Source organism: Amphibalanus amphitrite, unplaced genomic scaffold, assembly GCF_019059575.1.
Source record: "Amphibalanus amphitrite isolate SeventyFive unplaced genomic scaffold, NRLGWU_Aamphi_draft 000076F_arrow, whole genome shotgun sequence".
Classification (NCBI taxonomy): Eukaryota; Metazoa; Arthropoda; class Thecostraca; order Balanomorpha; family Balanidae; genus Amphibalanus; species Amphibalanus amphitrite.
Window position 1 is genome coordinate 345,451 of NW_024881572.1, and position 26,366 is coordinate 371,816.

Here is a 26,366-nt window from a genome sequence, read left to right on the forward strand (position 1 = left end):
TCTAACTATTAAATCACTCTCCTCAAAAATAACTGTTGGGTTTTAAACAGCTTGATGATATTTATTGCTCAACTGTGGTACGGGCGATGGCCATGCATTACTCATCAGCGACAATCGCAGCTATAGGTACATACATGTATTGATGACAGGTCGCTGGAACTCAGTTCTTACTTTCCATCTTTTCGCGGCGCAAAAATATGAAGTTTATTGGACAGTAAGATATTTTGGTATATATGAGCTGGTCTTATAGGTCGTATCTATTCACTTTCATTAAAATGATACAACATCGCTTAATGAAGTGATTGATAATGGAAAAGATCACCCCACCTTGCTGTAGGCATACCTCACCATGATCAACATTTGGTACCTATAGTAGAATCCGCTTAATAAATCCTCGGACAATAAATCCAGCCGCTTATTGTGGCCACTTGAGCTGTTCACGGATTTCTCAATGGAATGATAACTAACTCCGGTTAATAAAGCAGCCGCTTAATAAATCCAAAACGCCGTGTCACCAAGGTGGATTTACTAAGCGGATTCTACTGTATAGTTATTCATGACGAATAAAACGATATATTTTGAGAAGAAAAGGGAAATGAATAACTTAGCACAGGTGATGTGTAATAAATTAGGTATACTTCTATGGGGTGTGTTTGTGGACCTGCTATAATATCCATGACTGTAGACTGATGTATTTTTTCTTTACGCCTCATTAAAAGGTGACCAACTAAGAGCGCCCCACTGACACTATCAAACCGCAACACACAGAACCCTTACGCCAGCACAAAAAAAATAGCAAAGTCGGTCATGTCATGTAAAAATACTTGTTGACATGAGGTGGAACGGTTGGCATTAAAATCAACGGGATGTTGAAAAAAGGCAGGAACGTATAGGCATGCCGAGCATGTGAGATGTGGTATTCAAAATAAATGACAAATTATCATTGTACTCTTCTATCCTATTATGAAATAATTAGTTGTTGATGACAACAAGATATCTTCCTCTCTAGCTCTGATGCACCTTACACGGGCTATTTCATGCTCTCATGAATCAGTGCATGGCTGATAAAACAGGTAGACCGCTTCCATTGTGGCACATACTCGTAGATAGCGATCTTAATTGAATGAAGAACCGCCTGGCAAGTCTGCATTATCCCATACGATAATGCTCAATAACGATCGATTGAAAGCATCCCCACAACCAGACAACAATAGCTGCATTCACATTTGTGCCAACTTTCCTCAACTTTCCTACGCACGTGCGCAAACAAAATAAAAGCAAAAGCGCACCGCGCGCATCCAGAACAGAAAGCACGTATTCCTTACACATTTTTTGGTGTTAGGTTTCATTGAGCTCCCTGAATTACTCAATCTCTTCGTTCTACTCAAAGGTACGTTGTCCCGCAGCCCCGGATGAAGCACGCATCTCTGCCTGCCCGTCATTCCTCGCCGCAGCCCGCCGTCGCTCGCCGCTGAGGGCCCGCTGAGCCGGCGGCGGTGTCGGCTCGCGGACGCCCGCCGACCGACGCTCGCCGCCAGCCTCTGAGATATGTGTCGTTACACCCGTTAGCGTCCACATTAGGCGCCACTCAGCGCGTCCGATCCCGATGAGCGCCCTCCTCCGCCGCTCTCTCCCCGCCTCCGCCACTCTCTCCACTTGGGCGCGGCGTCTCATGTCGAGCCGGCCGGCTCTGAAACGTAAAGTGCCGGTCAAAGCCGAGTCGGAGCGGGCCAATTTCGGCGAAAGTTTGCCGGTTGTTGCGCCGGCCGGCGATGAAGTGATGTCGGAGCGCCAGGATCGACAGCGATCCGATGACGACTGGGGGCGGCTGTTAGCGACACATGGCCGCCGCTAACTTGGCGCCCGGTGAACGCCGATGAGTCGGCTCCGACACGGCTGACGGCGGCCGATTGACGGCCCCTCCGACAGGGAGGAGCGGCCTGAACACGGCGGGGGGGGGGGAGGGGGCAGTGACACGAGTACAGCGAATCAGGACAGGGAGCGGTGTGCTAGACAAATGGTGCAGCGATCGGTAACGTGGAGAACTGGCCAGTGCTTATGCTGCGAACTGTGATACAAATATTTTTGAGAAGTAGATGTGTAAAAGTTCGTAAAGTGACATACGGTTTACTGAGAAGCTATGCGTATAGACTATAGATATTCGTCCATAACCATCCCACGGCATATTGCCCACTCATAAAAAATCATCCCTACTCCATTTGATAGGTACAGTGTTCCACCATTAGTCATCATTTCGGTCTACATATATTCACCGCAGTGCAACCAATCAGAACTTATGACCAACTTTCAGCCGTCCAAACACTTCCCCAACTAATATGCTTCAAAAGTAAGCCCCGTTTGGTAACTCACCTACGTCGTGCAATGCAGAATAACAGGAAGAATCGGCACAGCCAGGAGGTGCAGCAATGATGTAATTCCTGAAAGAACCAGAAAAACGTAACTGTCTGAGGTCATGGAATTACCGACAGTGGCGAGCGCTCACTTACATACAGATGCTTGAAGACGGTGGTAAATGTCTTATATCCGTGCTGATGTATCACCTCTCTACCTCTTTCTCCCTCTCTCCTCTCTCTCTCTCTCTCTCTCTCTCTCTCTCTCTCTCTCTCTCTCTCTCTCTCTCTCTCTCTCTCTCTCTCTCTCTTTCAATCGTCCACCCCCATCATCGTATGACTAATCCGCCCACACTAGTTTGTCAACACTCAGCTCGATACGTCGGTCCACTGACCTGGCGCTCCCGCCGCGGGTCGCCGCTCCTCCGCTGCGCTCTCGTCCTCTGTCTGGGAGTACGGTACCCTCTCCTGGAAGGTACCGCCGTACCCGGTCCCCCGGCTGAGTGTGGTGGAGCCCCCCGGCTCCGGCCGCCGCCGCCGGTACGGGTCGCTGGGGGGCCGGCTGCTGCTGCCGCTGCTGCTGCCGCTGCTGCTGCTGCTGCTGCTGCTGCTGCTGCTGAAACTGCCGCCCCTTCTGCCGCTCTGGTCTGAGGGTCAGGTCAGGTCAGGTCAGGAGTGAGAAGCTTTGTTGTAAACCCCGTCAATATCAACTGACAGCAATAACTGAGTACTTGTATGCAGTTGTTCCCACACGTGTTATGCATGTTTATACAACTTTTACTTTGGATTCAGCCTATAGGTACCTAATAGTTACCTACAGAAAAATACCGAAGGGGTAGGTATGAGGTAAGACGGCATGCCTTTTAAAATGACAAACACTATACATAGAATGGGCAAAATAGCATGTAAGACATCACTACAAACAAGGGGTATATGGAATGTAACTAGGGACAGTAGGGGAAGTTGGGGCAATGCCGGAGTTGGGGCAAAGCCGAAATTCGAGATATTTCGAAAACCGTAAGAAATGGATGCCACCTGTCAGTGATGCTCTGAAGCTTAAGTGACTACAATTACCGCATGTTTGTTACGAGTCGTCATTCGGAATACTTCGACTGTGAGGGCGCCAAGAGCGTTTTCAAGGTACGTTTCCCTTGTACTACATGCGCCTTTGAAGCTGCATTTCTTACTCATTATGCTACCGTTTGTCTGGCCAATTCGGTCAAGTAATCTTTAGCATGTCTTTGCATAAGTGTGCTGCCTATTTGAAATTTATACAGCACGTTGAAAAGTTATGGGCCTGCAAATGAAAGTATGGCTGGCTGGGGTAATGCCGAAAACGTGCGATTACGCACGTGTTAAAAGCACGCTACGTGGACTTTACTGCTGTAGAATAGCAACGCGTATTTTTAGTCACACAAATTACACTTTCAACCGACACAACGGCCTGTTACCTATAAGGAATGATTTACCTGGCATTTTCTTATTATATCACACAATTATAACTTTCAGTGTGCACCGCGTCCTCAAGCTCTTAAAACGCGTGTCAGCTTTGATGAATTCTGGATAAAGTTTGAGATAAAATGGCAAAACATCAATGTCGGCATTCCCCGTAGATCATTTCTCCCATTTTCGGCTTTCCCCGCAGTCCGGGGCAACGCCGAAAAAGTCACTTCTTTGATATTTTTAGTTTGTGCGCTTAACGGTATGCGAATTCATCAAATGCGCCTGGTATGTTTGAAAGGCAAAAGACTGGCCTCTCGAATGACGCCAACAAGAATAGCTTATGTTGTCTACCTTGCGTGCTACGGGCGTCAGAAAAAAAGTCTTCGGCGTTCCCCCAACTTCCCCTAAACGTTCAAATGCATTTACAGATCGCCGAACAGGCATTTTTTTACTCACGCCTTTGTTTCGGTGTTACATCTGCAATGGAGGAAACTGGTTGCTAATGACGCTCACAACGGCGCCGCTGGAGCCAGCACATATCGGTAGCAGCAATATAACTCATACAAATCGAAGCGCAGGCACTATTAGAAATAATAGATTTTTTGCTTAAACTATAGACTATGAGCATAAGTCCTCCTACAATTACCGAAGCGTGCCTTTTTACATTGCAGTCCAAGTCCTTCAGGGTCGAGAGCTACCCCAAGGTGGATGCTGTAGAACCGAACTGGTAAAGATCTGAACTACATTTATGCTTGTGCAAAACTTCACCAAGCCGGAGCCCCACACGTCGGCCGCGACTGGCCCCGCCTCACCTCTGAGCTCGACCGTGTCGTGCGCCTCTCCGAGCGGGTTCTCGCAGGCGCACCGGTACCTGCCGAAGTCTGTGCCGGCCACGCTGTGCACGGTGAGCACCAGTCGGCGCCGGTAGTGGGCGGCCGCGGCCAGCAGGCCGATCCGCAGCCGGTCGCCGCCCTGCAGCACGGCGCCGGGCCGCGGCGACCAGCGACCGGCCGCCGGCTGCGGGCCGCTCCAGTAGCACAGGCCGCGCGGCCACGCCTCCACCGCACACTCGAGGCTGGCGTTCTGGCCGCGCACGGCCGTCACCACCCGGCGAGCGGCGCGCACCTCCGGGGCGACTGCCGCAGACACGGGGCAGGGTCAGACGAATACATCGTGACTTTAAACTACGCACCTCCGGGGCGACTGCCGCAGGCGCGGGGCAGGGTCAGACAAATACATCGTGACTTTAAACTACGCACCTCCGGGGCGACTGCCGCAGGCGCGGGGCAGGGTCAGACGAATACATCGTGACTCCGGGGGACCCATGCCGCAGGCGCGGGGCAGGGGTCAGACAAATGCACCGGGTCCGAAATTAACAAACACCTTCCATGATACAAGTAAAATACCGATAACTGGAAAAGGCAAAGGCAGGAAGACCTCGCTTTGCCCTCGGCCGCCAAACTCTCTCTCTCTCTCTCTCTCTCTCTCTCTCTCTCTCTCTCTCTCTCTCTCTCTCTCTCTCTCTCTCTCTCTCCCTCTCTCTCTCTCTCTCTCTCTTTTAGTCTCTCCTCTCAGTCTCTCCCTCTCTCCGCAAGAAAGCAAATTTTGTAGTGTGCTTCAAGAAGGTTAGCCCTAAATAAGCGCTTTCGAAAGGCAGCTGGCGATTGCCAGGCTCGACTATGCATGGCATGACTTTTTGACATTTAAATGACCTTCTGCGTTACTGATTCTATTGCCGCAGTGACTCCCTAAAGGTGCGGTTAGCGCGATCGAGTCAAGGTGCAGCTCGTCAGAAGTGCCGCCAATGTGACCGTGGCCAAACATGCCGTCTCGTAATGAAATCCGAGAACCGCTGACCCACAGTACACAACAACACTTTGATGTTAACCGCTCAGAGCACAACCGATTTAGGTATTTGCAATTGGCCAACAGCGATAGAAACGTCCTTGCCGCCTACAGTTTCTGATTGCTGCGTTGTTACGAAGTAACGATAATTTCTAATCTCGTCTGGTTAATTTGCAAACACTCAAACACATATTTGTGAATCCAACGTCCCTTAAAACTGATATATAGCTATGTACAAGCATATGGCCGTTAAACGAGCGCTCCAGTGTTTTCACTCACAGTTGACGCGCAACTGGACGTTTCTACTCACAGTTGACGCGCAGTTGGACGCGTTTGCTGACGGCGGGCGGCCATCCGTTGGAGGCGATGCAGTAGTAGTCGGAGGAGAAGTGTCTCCTGACGACGCCGAGCTCCAGTCGCGAGCCACCCATCGTGTACACTGCCGACACAACAGCATAGCTAATTCATTATCAATGAAGTGCACGAACGTCACTCTGTTCATTATATTGCAATGCTCTTGCGAGACTTTTAAGGCAATGGATAATGTACAATACACCGATGAACAGGGAGGAACTTGGTCATGCGGCCAGCCGGCCCGATCGCAACGGCCGAAATGGGCTCACATCCAGCGAGCGGCACGGGCCACCGACACAGTCACGTGACCGGTCGGCCCCGGGTCAGCGCAGAGGCGCACCCAGCAAGTTGCACAGCTACAGTGCGTTAGATATGTGAGGCCATGACTAGCCCACCAGTCTTTCGTGTGCTTATCTTGGTCAGTGAAAATCTGCTGATAAAGCTTTGACCGTTTTAAAATTCGCCGGTATTCGCATTGATCGCATAAGGCATGCACTGCCATGAACCGTTTTCTGTGCCGATCCAGAACCGATTGTGTGGCACGGGCCGTATCTCGAGCGATTCATCAAGATACGATCGACCCCTTTCTATTGAGTCGAGTCAAGAGCCGGCATAATTGTATCTGAAATGAGCCTGTCACATGGCCCGAGAAATCGGTGAGAAGCGGAAAAGTCATCCAGAATAATGCAATTTCTGTTTTAATTCCTAAAGCCAGGTAGATCAACGGTTCAACACAACGCCGGGTGCAGGCGTTTCTTTCATCATAGTCGGGGATATGAGGAGAGCAAAGTGATGCAATCCGATGAGATTTTATTCGATGAAATTCGATGCACATTGATTATTTATTGCATGGTAACATCAGTGCCGCGTAGCACAAGACTTTCCACTGTGCTTCAAAATTTCACGAATACAATGGCCAAGATAGTTTAGTGCTTTGAATTGTATAATTACTGCAAACATATTTCCATCCAGCTGGTATGCTATGTATCTGATAACTTTAATCTAGTTATTTATTTCCGCTATTATTAACGTTAGTTGGAATCAGAGAGGCTATTCATTTCTTTTTGATTTATTGCTCGTTGCGAGTATGGCAGTTGAGTCGGCTGGAGTCGGGACGAAATTTCTGAATTGGAACAACAGTGAGTACTGAGTAGTAGGTACTCGCAATATATTTCAGTTATTAAGTAAGCAGCTTCTTGTCTTCGTCAGTAAGGTTGATCATGATTAATGACAGCATAAATAGCTGATTTTGACGATGCAATGGCATGACACATGCCATCTTTATCATCTATTCACACGGGGAAACTGACGGCTAGCGCAAGGTGTCCGTTAGCCGATGGTCTACCACAGTTCCCAACGAGCATGCATTTACTCGCAGACAACCTTGATATCAGTCGCAAGACTTCTATACGGAAAAAACAGCATCAAAGCTGTGAAGAATGAAGATATCATTTCCCAAACTCAGTGCTCACCACGCAATAAGCGCATACCTACAACATAAACCACACATATGTCAGTCATGGTTTACGGCAGGGCTGCGGAGTCGGAGTCGGAGTCGGAGTCGGAGTCGGTCGGAGTCGACAGTTGTGACCGGAGTCGGAGTCGGAGTCGGAGTCGATTTTAGAAACCCGAGCCGGAGTCGGAGTCGGAGTCACCGAAAATCTGTCGACTCCGCAGCCCTGCTAGGTCTGCGGAGTCGGAGTCGGGAGTTGGAGTCGGTCGGAGTCGACAATTCTGCCCGGAGTCGGAGTCGGAGTCGGAGCTGGTTTTTGAAAGCCGGAGTCGGAGTGGGAGTCGGAGTCGCCGAAAATCCATCGACTCCGCAGCCCTGGTTTACGGTGAGGCTGACTGAAATGGTTGAGCGGTATCTCTTACGACATACGGAAGGTCATACGACCTTACGTATGACAACTCAGAGGTATGCAGACTATGACCATGCGCTCCGTTGACCCGGACCGCACAGTCATATAGTGCCCGAGCTTGGAAACGTCTTGCAAATCATCCCGACTTAACTCCAAGTCCCCCGGGAAAATATATCTGATCCTTCAATGATGAAAAGTTAATAAGTGAATGGGATTTCAAAGAAGCCAGCTTCGAGAAAGATTGAATGTCAAGCCGCGAAGTTGCTCGGCTAAATGCCACCGGCGCTGCCAGTTTAACCCGCGCCCTGGTGGGGTCTGTTTATAACGCGACCTGGTGGGGGGGGGGGCTATTTTTTGCCCCCCCCCCTCGTATCTCCGAAACTACTGGACGGATCCGAAAAATTCAAACGGCGTTCGAAAGGCCTGTCAAATTTGTCGGGGGAAACCAAATTTTATTGACCTCGGGGTCACCGATGACGTCACAGGTCAGGTCAAAGATGAAATGTTTCACCGTTCACGGGTCTTCTAGGGAATGCCCTATAACACCGAGGAAAACGCATTTTGTCGGGAATCAGCGATAGGGCGTCAGTTGCCTAGTAGATATGTTGCTGTTAGAGGTCACTGGTCATACCAGGTCAGGTCACAGGTCAGGTCACCAAAGGTCACCAAGGGTCACCACATGAACCCAACTTTACTAAGGTTATGCGATGCATGTTTTATGGCCAGTTTTTCATTTCCAACTCAATGGTGTTGGTTATAAGACCATCAGGTACGGTTTAGGTCACTTTCTGGTGGAGGTCAGGTCAAGGTCAGGTCAAAAAAGGTCAAATTTCAAAGTTGATATTTTTGCATAAAATGGGTATTGATTCGATGCAGCTCGTCACGGGGAGTCTAATGGTGGTCTTTGTTTTGCGCTACGAGGTCTAGAATTGCTGAAAATTGAGTTTGAAAATTTGACGTCATCAATTTTGAACAGTTTTTTCGCTATAACTTGGCCAAAAAAAGAGGTATCGATCTCAAATTTGGTATGTAGATAGAAGGCGGTAGGGGCTATCACATATATTCCGGTTTTTTCGAAATTCAAAAAACTTTTTGGATTTTTTGGCTATTATATTCAAAAAATCTATTTTTTGATTTTAGGGGGTGAAAATCCAAAAATTTCAAAAATCCGAGATAGCAGTTTTGTAGCCCTGTCTATTCTACAGCTTTTATGTCTGTATCATTTTTCTGTATTTGCAAAGCTATAGGCCTGACAGCTCTTCCCGCGAAACCCTTTTTTGGGTCGAAAACGGCAGAACATGACGTCACTCTGACGTCATTTCCGGCCAACCTATCATAGCCTTTGGAAAAATTTTTGGTCACAATGTGTAAAATTGATGTCCGGGAGGGTACTGAAAGTTTGGTGACGATCGGCGCAGTGGTTCTGGAGATATATCGAAAAGTCTGGAGGGGGGGCAAAAAATAGCCCCCCCCCCCACCAGGTCGCGGGTTAAAGCGGTCCTCGGTGGCTGCGAGTACCGGCCGGGTCACAGCGTAGTAGGCTTCCACTGTTTGCTCTAACACGGGTGGAACAGGCCACTAAATGGTCTCCAGATCTCGCCATGTAATATTTATGGGGCCGCCAGTCTCTGAGCGTATGCTGGAGGTCGGAGATTCAGCTTCCGTGAAGAGCCGCGGCGCATCCGTCTGCCACTGCTCGTGGGCTGTGCAGTGTGCACGTCAGACGGCGGCTCAGTCTCTGGGCTGCAGTGGCATTTTACTGCCGAGGGCGTCTTTATGCCTCACCATGTAGCCCATGCTTAGCTGTGAGGACATAAACGGTCCCTCGGAATGTTTTCTATACCTACGCGTACGCATTCTCTTGATTCGATTATCAAGCTCCCCGGTTCCATCTTCTTCACATATGTAGTTATCTATGAAGGAGCACTAAGCGGGACATTCCCCTTCTCTCCCCCTACCCCATCCCCCGTCCTCCCCCGCTGACGCTCTTTGTCGCCTCCCATCCCTCCCACCCATATGGCGCTCGGTGAAACGCGCCGACAGTGGGAGCGATGCGTGTTTGAGAGCCGCCGGCCGGCGCTGACACTGTCTGCCGCCGGCCGGCCATACCGCGGCAGAATGCCGAGCGAGAGCGGCCAGCAGCCAGCTCGTTCGGCGCGCGCTGACGAAGACAAATCATGTCGTCGGATTAGGCCGGTTAGTTCGAACTCGCTGTTCGAAGCCGAGTTCCGCCGGCCTCTGACTGCCTCTGACGGTCGACTGCCGAGTGCCGACCTCCGAGGGCAGAGCTGCGCCCTTTGGGGTCACCCAGGGTCGGACGAGGTCGAAAGAGGTCAGGTGGATAGTTCGGGTTCTTGGGCCGTCCGACCTTTGTGTGTAAACATAGATATCGGGTGCCCTGTAAATCAATACTCGTGTAGACTTGCCACTGTTACCTATTATAAAAGTGATTTATTTTCTCCCCAAATTTGCCGTGTTCATGGGCAAAAAAGGCATTAGTAGACATGGTTATATACAATATACAACATATCAGAGCTAGGTGATTCGGAAACAGCTGATAAATAACTCAATGATATTTTTGGTATACTAAGGCAATAAGTAATGATATGCATATTGGCATTGCACGGCAGCATTGCTTTTCACGCCTATTTCAATATGTTGTAGAACTATAAGCATGAGGTACCTACAAAGGTACAAAGAATACAAAAATAAGTAAAAAGTAAAATTCCTCAATCAATAAGTCACCTCAGATGCAATTTTCCTTCACAGGAACACCGGTTGCTAAAAAGTTGGGCCGCCGGTTGATTGATTTGTTCGGCTGTGGTTTTTACGTCCATCAGAGCTCGTCGCTGATTTCCGGGCCGCTGATGAAGCCGGGAAGGCCTTATACCTCGGCAGAATCGCATGTGTGCCGTGTGTGGTGCGCCTCGGACAGCATTCGGTCACAATCAGACGAGCGCACAGACGAGGCTTTTGCTTGAACGTCGCCAAAGAACGTCTCTTCAGTCGGGTCGATTTTCAATCAGTCCCGTGCAAAACAAGCCTGGGCGCCTGTACGACGAAGGCAGGCAGCGTGTATAGCACACATTGTGCTGCCAGCTCCGCGCGCAGGGTCTGATGTTGGCCAACCATTAGTCGGTCGGCTCATCTTACGACCGACGATACAGCTTGTCAGGTCCGTGACATTTAAATAGAGGCTACTCAGCGGAGTTCGATGCGTGCCTTAGTGACGCTCAGTGTAATTACTGAGGTTACTTTCTCTGCAGAAACGTGTTATGGAGCTAATGGATTGCTTCTCTATCAGAAACACATCCCCTCAATAAGCAGATGCGATGATGCGGTCAGTTTACTGGCTGCGTGTGATACGGTACAGCCTAGCCTCACAGGCGCGGCACTAGCGCCATCTGAGACTGGGTATAGAAACTACCAAGCATGAAGTGCAGCTGGACAGGGCCTCGCAGTAGGAATATCAGCAAAAATGGAATTGCTTTATTAGTTATAGCCATTGTAGTGTCAACATTCACATTGATCAGGTGCAACTAGTGCAACGATAGATAAATAATTTGGGAAGTGAATGGCATAAGCGATGTCGGAAAACGATTCTATCTGGTCTCTTGGTCAATCAGCTTGAAGGTGTATCTACTCAATAAACAAAACAGGCAATTATCTCACCGTTTGTTCTACAAACACCTTCCTCGGTAAATCCTTCCCATGAAGTCAAGATTCTATACAAGTTTTCTTTTCATCTGAGCTTGATACTGTGAGATTGATCCCAGAAACCGGAGATCTCTCTTTTTCAACTTATATTGCATTCGGCAATTCTCGTGTCTTATCATGACATTTTTATTAAATAAAAAAACGTTTTGTTAAACGTTTTCAATTAGTTACTCAAACCCACTGCGAATCTGACCTACTCGGACCGCGCTGGGTGTCGCTCGGCTCTCTGCAGCCTGTCCCTGGGGTGCTCTGCCCATCTGTGTGACCAGTCCAATCCCCGGGGAGCCGTCACCGGCGCCAGCGCTCTCCCGCCGACGACCCATCGGAATTCCTACCGACCTGGCGCATTGTGCCGGCCGGCCGTTTGGCTCGCAGCGGCTTCATTGAGCGCGACGGCAGCGGTCGGGTCGCCGCGGGACCCTGCCAGTCTGCCGTATCACTATCTGATAAAAAGTCATCAATCAGCGCGACAGCGCAGTCTGGCGGAGCTCCAGAGCGGCCGCCGAGCGGGGCGCCGAGCGGGGCGCCGGGAGCCGGGTCGGGGCTGGAGGGACCTCGCCAGCCACCGCTGAACGCTACTGCGTCCATCATAGGAGCTGAACGGGCGCGACAATCGCTGACGGAGGATCATCAGACGTGACACCAGGAGCGGCATCAGTGGGGGACGGCGGAGAACATCAGAGCGAGGACTGAGCGGAAACCCGGACACTAACCATGTGTGGTTAGAGCATCACCTCCGGCACAGCAGTGACACAGGCCAACTGGTCAGTGAACTACTATACCTACTACAAACTGTGGACCACACTTAGTGGAACACATACATGTTGATCGTCGAAATTAATTGGTTGTCTACCTAATCGGAACCATACAATATGCAATGCGTTGATTCCGTTCGCGTAAAGGGAGCGCCTTCTTTGCATCGTTTATTATTGTGACGTTCAGGTTACTTTCGTAGGAAATATTGCATAATAACCCCACTGTCGAGTCGTCGACGTGCTCTAAAAACTCAACAAACAAACAAATATTTCACCCTGATGGTTCACAATCGCAGCTAGATGATCGAATACTTTAAAACACGGTTGAAGTGTATCTCAGCATGAAACATCGACGATCTCTACGAGTACTAAATGGAACACTTAAATCAGAAACCTCGAGCCATCACTCGGATGCAAAGTTTCCGACTTCGCAAACTTGTTTCTGGAACTTTGCATTTTCTGATCGGATGGGTAGCGTCGGTCTCTTGGTCGGATCATTATCCGCTGAGCAACCAGTTAAAATGAACGGTGAAGGTCATAGCATCTTGCAATAATGGCTCGGTAGCCAGGCAAGTCTGGGAAGATATCAACAACATCTCTTTTATAGGTAGCTGCCTAACTATCCGGCATCATCTATGTGAAGCATAGATATTGCCTGTTTCAGTGGCCTGACTCAATGGTCATTTACATGAAAACTTCTGTATGTACGTGCACTGTGGCCTGAAATGTACATATTCCGTTAACGCTCTAATGGCTGCGTTATTGACATTGTCAAACCTATAATCGGCCTCTGTATCCCGATGTGGTGACCCGACCTAGAGTCGACGACCTGACCTGACCTGACCGGCAGCGGCAGATCGACAGGTGACCTGACATCCATATCCCACCCTGCCCTGACCTGCAGGGGTCGGTGAGCGGACCGGCAGAGGTAGGTCTTCAGGTGACCTGATAACCATGCCCCTTCCTGTGTCCTGACCTGGGGTCGGTGAGTGGACCACCCCTTCCCGTTCTGACCTGGGGTCGGTGAGCAGACCACCCCTTCCTGTTCTGACCTGGGGTCGGTGAGTGGACCGGCAGCGGCAGGTCGCCATGCCCCTTCCTGTTCTGACCTGGGGTCGGTGAGTGGACCGGCAGCGGCAGGTCGTCCTCTCTGCGCCAGGTGACGTTCGGCTGCGGCACCCCGGACGCCCGGCAGATGAGCGTGACGTTCTCACCCTCAAACGCCGTCACCTCGCTCATGTTACCGTCGCTGGAGATGTCCGGCGGCACTGAAATCACAACGGAGACGGGGTGGGCCGGAGAGGCGGCCGTGTAACAACACAGGTAGCTTCAACAGCTATTGTATTTCATTGTATTGTATTGAACAGTCATGAGCGATCGACATTATCAAATCGCATGGTGATTCCTGTTCAGTTAGGTGAGGTGCATCCGTAGGGGCCGTTACCAACCGGTTGTATCTCTTTGTCGATGTCACTCATTCGTTCACCAATCGTCACCACCCTTTCCCTCATTCGTCACCACCCTCTCTCCTCATTCGTCACCATCCCTCCCTCTGCCGCCCCTCCCCCGTCCCTCCGCGCGGCACTCACCCGCCCCTCCGCGCGGCACTCACCAGTGACCTCGAGGAAGGCGTGCTGCTGCGTGACGTTGGGCGTGTTCACCTGGCACGTGTACCAGTCCTGGTCGGCCGGCCGCACGCTGTCGATATGCAGGTGCCACGTGCGGCCGTTCTCGTGCGTCACGCGGATCCGCGTGTCGGGAGAGATGCGCGTGGTGTGCACGGCCAGCACGGCGGCACCCGTGCGCCGGATCCAGGCCACCTGACGGGACGGAGAGGGATGTGACTGGGTTCTCTTTGGGGTTGAATGGGTCGGTTGGGTTGTCCTTGACCAGCTCTTCTGCACTATTATATTGACTTTTTATGTTATGTGCTCCCTAAAGGCTGCTATAAACACGAAATGGAATAATTGCTATAGGTTCAATAAAATAGGTACATGAGTCATTATGAGATTAACATAATATACTGATGACCCTATTCTATGTTGAATAGCCAACATGTTTCTATTGTGAGCCGATGCATTTGGAGCTCGCGAGGCATGCTGTGTTGGTGCTCATTGTGCGTGCCGGGGCACTCCTTCAATGCAGAGCTCTCCACCGCCGGTGGCGCACAGAGCAAAAACAAAGGACCCATCCACAAACAGATGCTATTCTTTAATCAGATTATGGCCGGCTGGCTTCTAACTCTGGCCGGAGGCTGCCAAAGTTGGCGCTCATTTCCCGCCGGCCGCCTCTACAGAGACAAAGTCCCGGTGAATTTACCTGCCGCTCCTGCGTGGCCGCTCCGCCGCCAGAGTTGGTAATCTTCAGGTTTATTCTACAAGTCCCCTCAAGAGCTGTTGCTTGTTAAAGTTTTTTAATGAATGCGCCGGGCGGATGGCACATTTCATTCGGGGCCGGGCGTTAATGCGTCCGCCGGCCGTCCGGCCGATCTCGGCAGCTCGTTGGGCCGTGGAACGCGTGCAATCGGACAAACTCCTCCGATCGGGAGTTGGCCGAACCGCCGCGGAGCCACTTTGTCGCCGGCTGCTGGTGTCAGTGACACTCGAACGGGGCGGTGACACCAGTCGGCCACGACCCGCCACGACACAAGTTAGCCCGTTCGACAGTTGTCGCCGGCGGAACTCGGCGCCGACCAATTCGGCGCGACTGAGACAATAACGACGCTAGTGACGTCATTCGGGCGGCAAGTTGTAAAATTTCAATTAGTCGCCGTCTGATAAACGATTCGGACGGCGGGCGAGAGGAGAGGAGGGCTGTGTCAGCTCTGATGGAAGGAGAGCGGCAGCAGCTCTGATGAAGCGAAGCTTCGACAGTTACGGGGGAGAGAGGGAGAGGGAGAGAGAGAGGTTGTCACAAGCCCTGGCGATCGTTGGCTTTGTCAGCTACCGTAGAGGAACTAAGAGAACTGTGCCACATAGTTTTAACATCTAGTGTTAGAATAGCTCTGATGAGGGCTGCATTACCTGCGCTATGAGCTCTGCTACGCCGGCTAGTTAGATAGCAGCGGCTTGGTTGTTGTAGTGCTGAGCTGCGCCAGCCCCTCAGGCAGCGGCGGCTCGGTTACTATAGCTCCGACCTTACTGCCGACCTTACCGCGGCGGCTCGGTTACCTACTATAGCTCTGACCTTACCGCCGCGGGCAGCTGCCGAGCTGCGGCCGACCGTTCCATCTCTCAGCTATCTCGACACCGTCCGCGTCGGACCCACTCATCCAGGTTGCATGACGAGCTGACGGAGCGGGCCTGCCCCGTAACCTGTCCTTCAGCCAAACGACTGACACTACCCCACTGCTTCCTGGGCTGCGGGGTGACCTGATTGTGGCTGTGCCAATGGCTAATAAACTATGCCACAGAGGGGCCGCATATTTGGTATTTAAGTATTGTTTGCAAGTATGTATTGCAAGCAAGAATTGTTAACGGCGCCATAAGACCAACAAAAAAGTGATATGCATTTTCCCTTTCGCGATCGAAACATGTTGCTCATGAGTCATGAGTCTAGTGCCAGCGGGCTATTTCAAAGCGCGTGCGTGTCAAAGAGCGATTCAGAAAACAGCGATTAAAAACAGCGACAGAAAAGCAACGACTCACTCAAAGTTATCCACATCAACATTGTTGTGGTGTGGGTTACCTCTACACTGCCCATTTCCGGAGTCGCCGGCACATATGCCGGCTTTCTCGGACGGTTTACGCCCCAGTTGGTGCCTCTCAGCAGTTTGTGGAGCGTCCCGCGCCTCTGGGAGCTGTTGAGGGTGGGCTTGGATTGCCTGTGAGACGCGCCCGCTGTGTAGTCGTCCGTCGCGGGTGCCAACGACCACAGAGGGCCGGCAATTATTGTCCGGCTCGGCCCGTGGTGCTGCTCCGTTTATCGTCTGTGCCGAGCCATAAATCCCGCGGCTGCCCTCCCGCCGTCGACGCGGCCCGCCCCCGGTCGGACGTTTATGATGTGCGTGTATTGTGCCGCTGGGTGGTGTCGGCCCACAGCGATCAGCCCTGTCGGCCCACAGTGATCATCGCCTCTGTTGGCGGATCACCGGCCGGTGACGCCAGAGCGGGGATAAATTTTCAGAGACAGAGTGACAGAGGGACAAGATGACGGAAAAGGACGAGAGAGACAAGTGTGACACAAGTGTGACAACCTTGAATGAAGTCAACGTCACGCTTCTCCCCCTTCCACAAACAAGTAGATGAATGAAGAGGCCATCGTCGGTATCGTATGCTTTGTCTCTGATCTCCTCAGTCCCTACCCAGAGGAACGCTTGCCTGAAATTACTCCGAATCTCTCCAGTTTGCCCTATCCCGTCATATGCACGGTCTTCTCATAACTCCTGTAATATCTCCGTCTCCCCTATTGTCTACCCGTCTCCCAAAAACCCAGTGTCGTCTCGCGTCTCCCCGCACGCTCCTGTGTCGTTTGCCCGCATCGCCATATTCCCCTGTCGTATCCCGACTCCCCATACACCATATGTCGTCCCTCCGTTATCCCTGTCGTCTGTCCGTCCGTCCGTCCCTCCATATACCCTATGTCGTTCCTCCCCTGATCCCTGTCGTCTGTCCGTCCCTCCATATACCCCTGTCCGTCTCCCTGACTAGCCCTGGCGCGCTGCCCCAGCCTCCGGTCTCGTCGGCCCACGCCGGAAATCCTGTTTGTTGACGGCGCGGCTACGGGTAACGTGGTTGGCCAGCAGCCCGTCCTGACCACGCACTGACCACCGCTCACACTGACCAGCTGTCAGATACGCCCTTCGAGAGCTGGACTGGGACTGTGCGGTGGCGGGAGGGGACTGGTGGCTGGACTGGAGCGGACTGAACAGGGGACTGAACTCGTGGAGATTGATGAAAGTTAATTGGCGTTGAATGATCGCATCTCTGAATGATGCATCACTGCAGATTATCGGTTTAACTACATATGCGAACGTTTGCCGAACGAGCAACTTTTATCAAAATGTATTATTTTGCAGGATAGATGACAATAGAATTAGCAATACTTGCCATGACATCAATACCCCAAACTGTGGATATTTGATACGATGGCTTTAAAAATCTAACTATTCATTCCAATAACTTTGTCGAGCCATTAATGGCTGCACGTCACATATACCTCAACTAAAAGGAATATTATTAATTGCCTCTTAGCCCGCAAGAGATACGCATCAACGCTTTCGTTCACGCCTCACTAAGGTAGGCACACGCCTTGAACCTACCCTATCATCATCCTCAATAATTAATTACGGACACCTTATTTTCCTGTGTTTTCGTCGCCTCAGGTACTGGAGATGTTTACTAATCAATGAGCAAACTTTGCTCGTCAATACCGTCAGACTGTCTGGAGGCGCCGGCCCCCGTCCTCAGGGTCGCTGCGTGTCCCAGCCGGCCACCCGGCGAGACCCGATGGCACTCCCCATTGACTGGGGGTTATAAACTTTGGCCGCTGTCCAAATTAAAAACGCCCTTCGCCGGTATTAGCGGCGGCTGTCGTGGCGTGCTGTCCCGTGGGTATATCACGGGGGGACGGAGGGAGACAATAACCGGACAGGACGGCGGAGCGGCGGCGGCAGCTGCCGGCCTGCAGCGCCTGCCGAGCTGCCACAGCTGCCATGGCTGGCCGCTGGCTCTGACAGAAACTGTGGCGCTCTCTGTGACTGTGGGTGAGCTGTAGGTCCGCCGCAGCGGCCACGGTGACCAGCGGGCTGTCTGTGAGAGACAGCACTCACGGAGCTGGCTGGAGAACACCCAGAGCGGTGCCAGCTCCTGTCCCGCCCACCCGTCCCGCCTATCCAGCTGGCGGACTGAGAGGTTGGACCGACGGACTGCGGTAGGGCTGCAAGCGGCCTTGGGAGAGGAAACAGGCAATGCTGATGAGAACTTCGCCCCAGTGCGGAGAGTAGGGGTGATTTAACAAGTATAGATAGAAGCTATTAGCTAGTGATTGATTTGGTTGAAAATTGTAAAATCACTCGCCAAATCATCCATCGTTTTACCATGCATTTTTCTGTCGTTTTCGATACCCATTAAGTCAATTAAGAAAACACGTTAGTTATGGTTTTAATTTTAAACTGAACAGGAGTCTTTTTTAGTGTGATGGTAAATCGTTACAAATGTATTATCCTAGTCCTTCTATAGCTAAACATCTAAATGCAAGCCATTAACATCGGAACATGCGGTCTGTCTTGCAGCCAGAGACATGAGCAAACTGAGCATGAACGCAAAAAGTAAGCGTTCGTCGTCCCTGACGTATCCAGGCATCACGAAGTTATAACACTTCTCGCTTACTATTTCTGTCCAGACCGCAGAGTCTCTTCCAGTGCCTTTTGCTTCCTGGCTGAGTTCCTGTGCTAATTTGGCTATTGGAGGCGAAAACAATTATTGAAAGTCGTCAAGTTCAGAGATAATGGCTGCGATTCAATGGTCAATGGTTTGTATTGGAATGCTCTTCAAGATTCGTCGGTGATGCTCATAGCTACTTGTGCAAGCTGTGTTGAGGCTATTACTGTGAAGTGTGAAGCCGCCAATTCGTATGACGCTTCCCTCACCTTGCGGTCGGCCAAGTTGGTGGTTCTGCAGGTGATTTTGGCCGACCGGGCGGCCAGAGCTGTGACGTTCTCCATCTTTTCCACAATCACCAGTCCTTGAGAGTGCTCCATACCTGTGGAAGAGTCAACATGCTAAGGCCAAGTCCACAAGAATCAAATGCATACAAGCGCATGGTAAGGTTGTCATCAGACTTGATCAATTAAGACCACACACGTCAACAGGAGTTCGATCAGCTCACACTCATTTCTGCGTCAAATTTATTCATTGTCTATATTGTCTATATATAGACGGCTATATATGTAGACATTGGCGCGCAAATTGAGTGGCGTGCCATTCTTTGTGAGACACCGGGAAGTATAGTTAGTAATGATTTACAATTGCTAGTTACTGGTTCAATTTATCTCTGCCGTCTACCAGGACAAAAAAAAAAACAATTGTACATGCGTGTCGTGTACCCGTGTGCGAGCACACACATACTCGCGTACAGCCGTGCCTACTGACCCTCTCGGGGCTGTGCCATTTCTCGGACCCGTCTGACCATCGGACAGCCATCAGTAGCAGCAGAGTCACGTCCCTCTCCTATCCCAGCCATCCGCGGGACAGCAGGAATACCTGCACCGTGACCTGTCGCGGGTCTGGGACACCGCTCGGCCGGCGGCCGGGGGATCGCCGCGCCACCACGCGCGGCGGCTGCAAACAGCTCTCGGAGAGGCCGTGCAGGCGCGCACAATCCCGGACACCGGACCTGTGTATCCCCGCCGGCCCGCTGCCGAGTGAGGTGTGCAGCGGCTAATGGGCCGCACAATGGCGACCCGTGCCCTGTGTTGGAGCTGACCAAACACCCGCCTTCTCTCCGCGGTGGGCGAGGGCATGGGAGACTGGAGACTGCAGGTGGGAGGACCGAGCCATTACCGCTGGTTCAACAACCAGGTAAGGGCGGGGCTCTGCCAATGGCCGCGCAGAGCGGGCACTTAGTGGTGACGTCATATGGGACAGTCGCTCAACGGTGTAAACTGCAAACGGTAGCGCAAAAGCTCTCCAGAGGTCTTGCCTAAGTACCTTTTCGTATCTTAGGCTTAAATGTTTTACCATGCGTGCAATTATTATTCGTTTATTTTTTTTTTATAAACACTAGCACATGCAGCTACAGTATAGTTGCTTGGAAATTTTGTCTTTAGGTATAGATTAGGGTATTATTGTCTCAAAAACAGTCTTTACGTCTGGCTGATTCAGAATAGTGCGGTAGGTTATGTGGATTGTGGGTGTTAAGAGATTAAATGATTCACCAATGCAAGCTATCGGCAGCATTGTTGTCTTTCATCAGCAATATCGGTATAGCTGTTTCAAAATTACAAAAGGAAATGCGGAACAAAAGGATTAAAGAAGGCGCTAAAGGTTCATCAAAAGGTATGTCTACTTGAAATATCTACGTGCTTCATTCGTTCACGATTACTTTAACCAGCGCCGTGCTGGAAAACCCTCCACAGGTTTTTCGCGAATAGGCGGCGCGTGTTTTTGGTACACCTGTTCATACATCTTTTCCGCACATGTGAAAAGTTAAGACCTGAGTCGTTCAAGGTCAGGTCACCAGGTCACGTCAAGTGACCTTACCTCCGAAAAGGTTCAAAGGCTCGCTATAGCTACACCGACTGAACGATCACTTCGAAACTATCAGCAATTGAAAAAAAAATTACAGTATGTATATCTCGGATTTTTTTACATTTGTGACCTAATATCAGGTCGAATTTGCGACCTCTCCATTATAAGTCAATGGGAGAAAATTGAAATGCGCCTCTTTTGGACGAGTGTCGTTCTAAGCCCTCTCAAACATCGGTTTAGAAGCAAACATGACACACTGAATCGGAAAAATGCACCTGTGACCCCTTTGTGTGCCCCTGAGGTCATCTCAGGCCATGAACGGTCACCAGCAGTTTTTGGGCTATAACTTTTGATAGAGACGTGATAAAGCGATGAAAACACGTCAGATGTATTCAGCTCGACGATACGGATCGACTGATATGCAACATGACCCTTTCCGGTCAGGTCATGACCTTGACCTGCAGTCAAATTTACAAAATGACCTTTTAAGGTCAATGTATCGTTCATTCGACGCGTCTCGACGAGAGGTGCACGTACTGCTTCCAAAAATAATGTCGTGGCTCTCTTAAGTCACAAGTTATTACCGAAAAACATTTTTCTTGAAAACGGCTATTTTTAGAGGTTTTACCCTCTGGAGGCTGGTCAAATCTGAGAAGAATACCTAGAAACGTCTGTAAAAAGGCTATCGAATGCGCTAATTCCCGTGGCGCTGTAGCTCTATTGGTTCCCGAGTTAGCCGTTGGCAGTTTCCAAGATTGTTGAAATGGACCAAATTTGACCTTTTGATGACCTCTGGTGACCTGACCTTTGACCTTGATGTATTGAATGGTCGGTTTTGCCATGATCAAATAATTAAATATGATGATGAAAATGACTAATAACATGGCAGTGAGATGTATTTTTATATAACAAAATAAGGCCGAAAATATAGAACGAGCTTTCGTCTTACGACATCATCGGGTTCTCCTACATGACCTTTGACCTGACCTAAGAAATGACTTAAATGTTTTCGTTATTATTTTTGATGCTCTTTCGAATGCCGCTTACCGCGTGTCGCTACGTGGGCTCAGGAACCGAGTTAGAATGTGGCGTGAAAACGCCCCCTCATCCCAGCACGACACGGAAAACCACACGGAAGGCCACCAGCACGGCGCGGGTCAAATGATGTGTTACGGCATTTTTAGTGGTATCTACCGCTTTCTGTCATGAAGAATTAAAATGAGAGACGAATATTTTGCTCATGAATCTATGAGCGGATACCAGATAAAAGAAGTAGGGTTTTCAGATAGGATCATGTGAAATGGTGTTTTCATTTTGTTCATAGTCCATGGAACATAGTTCGGCTGTTGTTGTGATGCCTTTGTTCTTGGGACATGCCGGAGTATCTACCCTACATATCAGGGTTTCGGAGTCGGAGTCGGAGTCGGAGTCGGAGTCGCCCGGAGTCGTGGCAAGCAGCCAGGAGTCGGAGTCGGAGTCGGAGTCGGTCCAGCTGCCTCGACTCCGACTCCGGAAAGTTTACTGAAGTCAATCCATGCTATCAATTTTCAGTTGTTTTTAACCAGTGGCCCCACGGCAAAACTCGCTTCCGGTGATCACAATTAAGGTATTTTTTCACACATCTTGTTTTTGTTCTGAAAAGCTAACATTACATCTTACAAATTTCAAGTTATGTCATGATTTAGTAGGCAAGTATTTTGTATTCGCGTTATAACTTCTACTATCCAGTGTCAAAGACTTATACTAAGACAACTGCGTTTAGCAGTTGTCTTAGTATAACTTTAGTATAACTTATATAGTATTATAACTGTATAGTATTAATTATAATTATATAGTATGTATAACTGTATAGTATAACTTAGCAGGGTGTCCCAAAAGTAAGGTCATGATTTAAAACTTAAATATCTCGAGAAGTGAGAGTCCGAATCACTTCCAATTTTAGCACGTGCAAGGCACATCCATAAAATTATTTTCTTGCATGCTTAAACCACTTTTGATCATAACTTTACTGTATGCCTGGCCTATTCAAATACATTAGCCACAGGGGTGTGGTAATAACTGGTGTAAGCAAATTGACCACGGTCAAAAATGCATTACCAGAATGCACTTAAGCCAGCATTTTGGGATGGTCTCGTTCCTAAGTCGGCTAAGAGCTTCGGTCCAGAAAATAAATTTATCGTTGGCATACAGTAAAATACATACCAAACTCGGCCGGTGATAAATTTTCAAGACCTCAGTCCTTACTGATTTTTGAACTCGGCCTTCGGCCTCGTTCAAAAATCCAGTAAGGACCTCGGTCTTGAAAATTTATTTACACCGGCCTCGTTCAGTATTATATAACACCGCCTTGACTACACCGAGCAGTAGGCATAAAACTGAGAAGGTCGAATTTCAACTCTTAGAGAGGGTCCGTCATTAAAACAAAGGGTAAATACCGCCCAGTTTTCGGCCCTAAGCAGACCCTATCAACTCGCCCTATCTCTGAACTCATGTATAGTTTCGCCTCAACCGGTAGAACGTCAGAAAAAAGGTTTAATGTACGCACAGGGCATGTATACTTAGCCACCTGTGCTTCGAGGTCCTGAGGACGACAGCGGGAATCGGGTGAAAATAAATCAAGAGAGGTGGCCGAGAGTCCTCCCAGTGGTTCTTCCGCTCGTCGCAACGCAGCTGTGCCGACACCATCAACCAGCAGTGGTTTCAGCAGGATGGAGACTATGCTTGCACCGTCCTAAAGATCATGCATTGTCTCCGAGAGTGGATGTGAGATCGCGTAATTTTCAGTCAGGGCAACGCCATTGGATGGCCTCCGCGGTCACCTGACGTTACACCTTCATATTTTTATTCTCTGGGTACACAACGGAAAGGTTGTCTTTTAGGACAACCCAGCGAGCCGGGAAGAACTAAAGGATGATCCCTCCGAGCAAACATAAGCGGCATCTCACCAGAGAATCGCTCCAGAATAGTGGAGGAAGTAAAACGCAGTCTATTCGTGCACGCGGCCCGAAATGGTAGCCATGCAGAAAAGCAGCAAATGTGGGGCTACGAGCCAATGTATTGACTCATATGTATATCAGAATAAAATTTTATAAAATGCTCTTTCATATGATGTCCTATTTATTTCTATCCATCGCGTATTTTTGGCGGTGTGGCCAAAACAAATGATGACCTTACTTTTGGGACACCCTGTATATGTGCTTTCTTCTTTTATCGCTCCGAAAAGTGCCTAACAAAAACACAGGCCGACATGATGGCGATGCCCGTGGTCATGATACGGCCACACTCGTGCTTCTCGGCGGGTTGTCATTGTCAAGCTGGCCGCCGGCCGCTGGTCTCTAAGGATTCAGCTGCGTCCACGTGGGAGAAATGGTGACCGCATGAACGAAACTGTAGCGATCTCCCGGTGCGCGAACAGGGTGTCCGGAAAGCTCTGGCGCCTCTTTTGGACGTCGTCTAACGAGCGCTGTGATTCTTGGACTTTCAACCAATCACCGCAGATATGACCCCTCCTTCACTGCTCAGCTAGGGGTTGCGTAAATATGACCTTGAAACCGTTTTCAGTGCTAGGTAGGTATATGGGCGAAGACGCGTCTTGTCTCTGAGAGCCCGCGCGCGGGGGCCCGGTGCGCCTTGAACGAGGCGCGAGTTGCAGCGCGATGCGGCGTTTCTCGGCGAACGGTTGAGCAGACAAAGGTGCATTCTGGATCGGAAATTTCTTAGAAAATATTCTCACTCAGTTACGACCACGGATGCCAAAGCTGCTGAGACTGAAGCAGCATTTCAACGGCAATCGAAGAAAATCTTCGGTCTGATGGACACAAATGTTCCATCATCTTCGTCAAGGTCAAATCAATGACTGACAGGCTGGTCCACGAGGGGTTCCTGGACACGACAATCAAGGCGACTTGCCCTAAGGGTTATTTCCGACTTCAACAGCTCCAACAACGCCTCTGCCGTCCAAACCAAACTGACAGAGGAGCTCGACGGACCGGATCACCGTGGTGAAATGAGATTAGGCCACCTTATTATCCCAGCCTTAACCCGCTCGACTGAGGCATGCTACACGTTTTGCAGAATAAGCTCTCGGCCACCTCTCATCCCAGCCTGAAGTCGCTGAAGACTCGCATCATGACAGCATTGGAGGACATGAAATGTCCTGCATCGTCAAAACCCGCAGGCGTTTCCGCCCTTGCGTCGAGGCCGTCGTCGGCACAGACGGTGGTTACAATGAATGGGCACTTAGCAAAAGCATGTGGCTTGGTGTTCCTGGTCATTGTTTTGTTCTATTGTTGAGAATCTATGGAGCAAAGGCATTTATTTTAAAAATGTTGCAAAGCGCCAGGACTTTCCGGACACCCTGTAGACCTAACATGGCGCGTAATATCACGCGGAATTTTGGCAGCCACCATTGTCCTTTGTACCTATCAGACCCGGAGTCGGAGTCGGAGTCGGAGTCGGAGTCGGAGTCGGTCAGTAACCCGGAGTCGGAGTCGGAGTCGGAGTCGGAAGAGCACTTCCACGACTCCGAAACCCTGCTACATATTATCTATAATTTGCCGTTACCAATGGTTAAAGCGAAGAACGTGGGTGGCACCCTCCCCCCCCCCCCCCTTCTCGGCTGGGGAGGGAAGAACTTGCATAAGAGTGCCTGGTTAGCATGACTGTCGAGTGTCGAGAATTATAGGCGAATCCAGAAAGACTATTTCGGGCGTTGCGGGGTATACCCCCAAAAAGGCTTCCAAAATTAAAAAAAACTACTCAGGTTTCGATTCCTTATGCACTTTTGTGTGATTTGAAACAACTTTTCCTAAAAAAGATCGTTTAGTTTTCTTCCTATTCTACAAAACTCTTAATTTCATCTATTTCTGGCGTTGCAAGGGGGCATTCACCTCAAACGGCCACCTTGGATCCACCAGTGCGACCCACTAGGTGGCCCGGCATGCATATTGCATACAATGGCAATTTTATAGGAGTACCGGTAAGCACGCAGTTAAGAACAACCACGCGCTGGATTGCAGAAAGTTTCGGATTTGTGCCAGGTATCAGGGTATACCTATTGAATTAGACCAGGTATTGCATAGTTTCTCTGACTCTATTCTGCAACCGGCCTACACTCGGAGCTTCGAGAAGCACGTGGGGATGGATTTCCATTGCGGCACGCAGCAATTCAAGGCATTATCCTGTCTAAAAGTCGTTAAGTTTCGTACTTTTCTTATGCTAGAATTTCGGATGTCACTGAATTCAACAATGTCACATATTTATGTTAATTTATGTATCCAAAATTCGGAAACGTTAGGCTCGTGCGGTAAGTGAGAGCTCGAGTTCGAGTCGCTCCGGTGCTCGATACATGAGATTTCTGGCGAGGATGGTTCGTGGTTGGTAGGAGCAGCCGCAGCCAGTAAAGTCCGTTGAGTGGGGCAGGCCGTGTGTGTCCGTCCGGTTTTGATGACCACATTAAATTTTGGTATCGTAATTCTCTCGTTAGATACCCAGAATCACTCGATCGGATCCAACGGAAAGGGTCGAGCGCAAAGGTCTACTAAGCATGGGCCCCCAGCTCTGTCAATACGTCTATACGCGAACATTCAAGCAACTTAATATAAAAAACAAGTCCTCGTACTCCTCCACAACTCCTTATCGGATTCCATGCAGCTCCCATCATCTCCTCATTATACGTCTCCCCACCAAGCTGGTTTCTCAGCTCCTCAGCCGGAGGAGGCTGTCTGCCAGCGCCACCTACCTCTGCTGGCCAGGGCTCCTCGGGCCGTTCCCAGCACCACTGCCATCCACCAGACCGCCGCCGCCGCCGCCGCCGCTCCCGTCATCGTAGCCGCCCGGCGTGCCTGTCAC

The 26,366-nt window shown here is 50.1% G+C and overlaps 1 protein-coding gene across 2 annotated transcripts; it reads right to left on the reverse strand.

Moving 5' to 3' along the window:
- Positions 1 to 35: 35 nt before the first annotated feature.
- On the reverse strand, positions 36 to 26,337 carry LOC122379372 (protein amalgam-like). Of its 2 annotated transcripts, XM_043361520.1 has the most exons (10): positions 26,257 to 26,337; positions 18,917 to 19,029; positions 13,940 to 14,147; positions 13,437 to 13,595; positions 5,950 to 6,078; positions 4,607 to 4,930; positions 4,251 to 4,271; positions 2,747 to 2,998; positions 2,371 to 2,438; positions 36 to 1,690 (listed from the first exon to the last, which is right to left on the reverse strand). In XM_043361520.1, exons 1-9 carry the CDS (start codon positions 26,300 to 26,302, stop codon positions 2,371 to 2,373), a joined length of 1,320 nt encoding a protein of 439 aa, XP_043217455.1. In that variant the 5' UTR covers positions 26,303 to 26,337; the 3' UTR covers positions 36 to 1,690. The 2 variants fall into 2 exon arrangements, with proteins under 2 accessions (XP_043217455.1, XP_043217456.1); XM_043361521.1 differs by lacking the exon at positions 4,251 to 4,271.
- Positions 26,338 to 26,366: the final 29 nt, after the last annotated feature.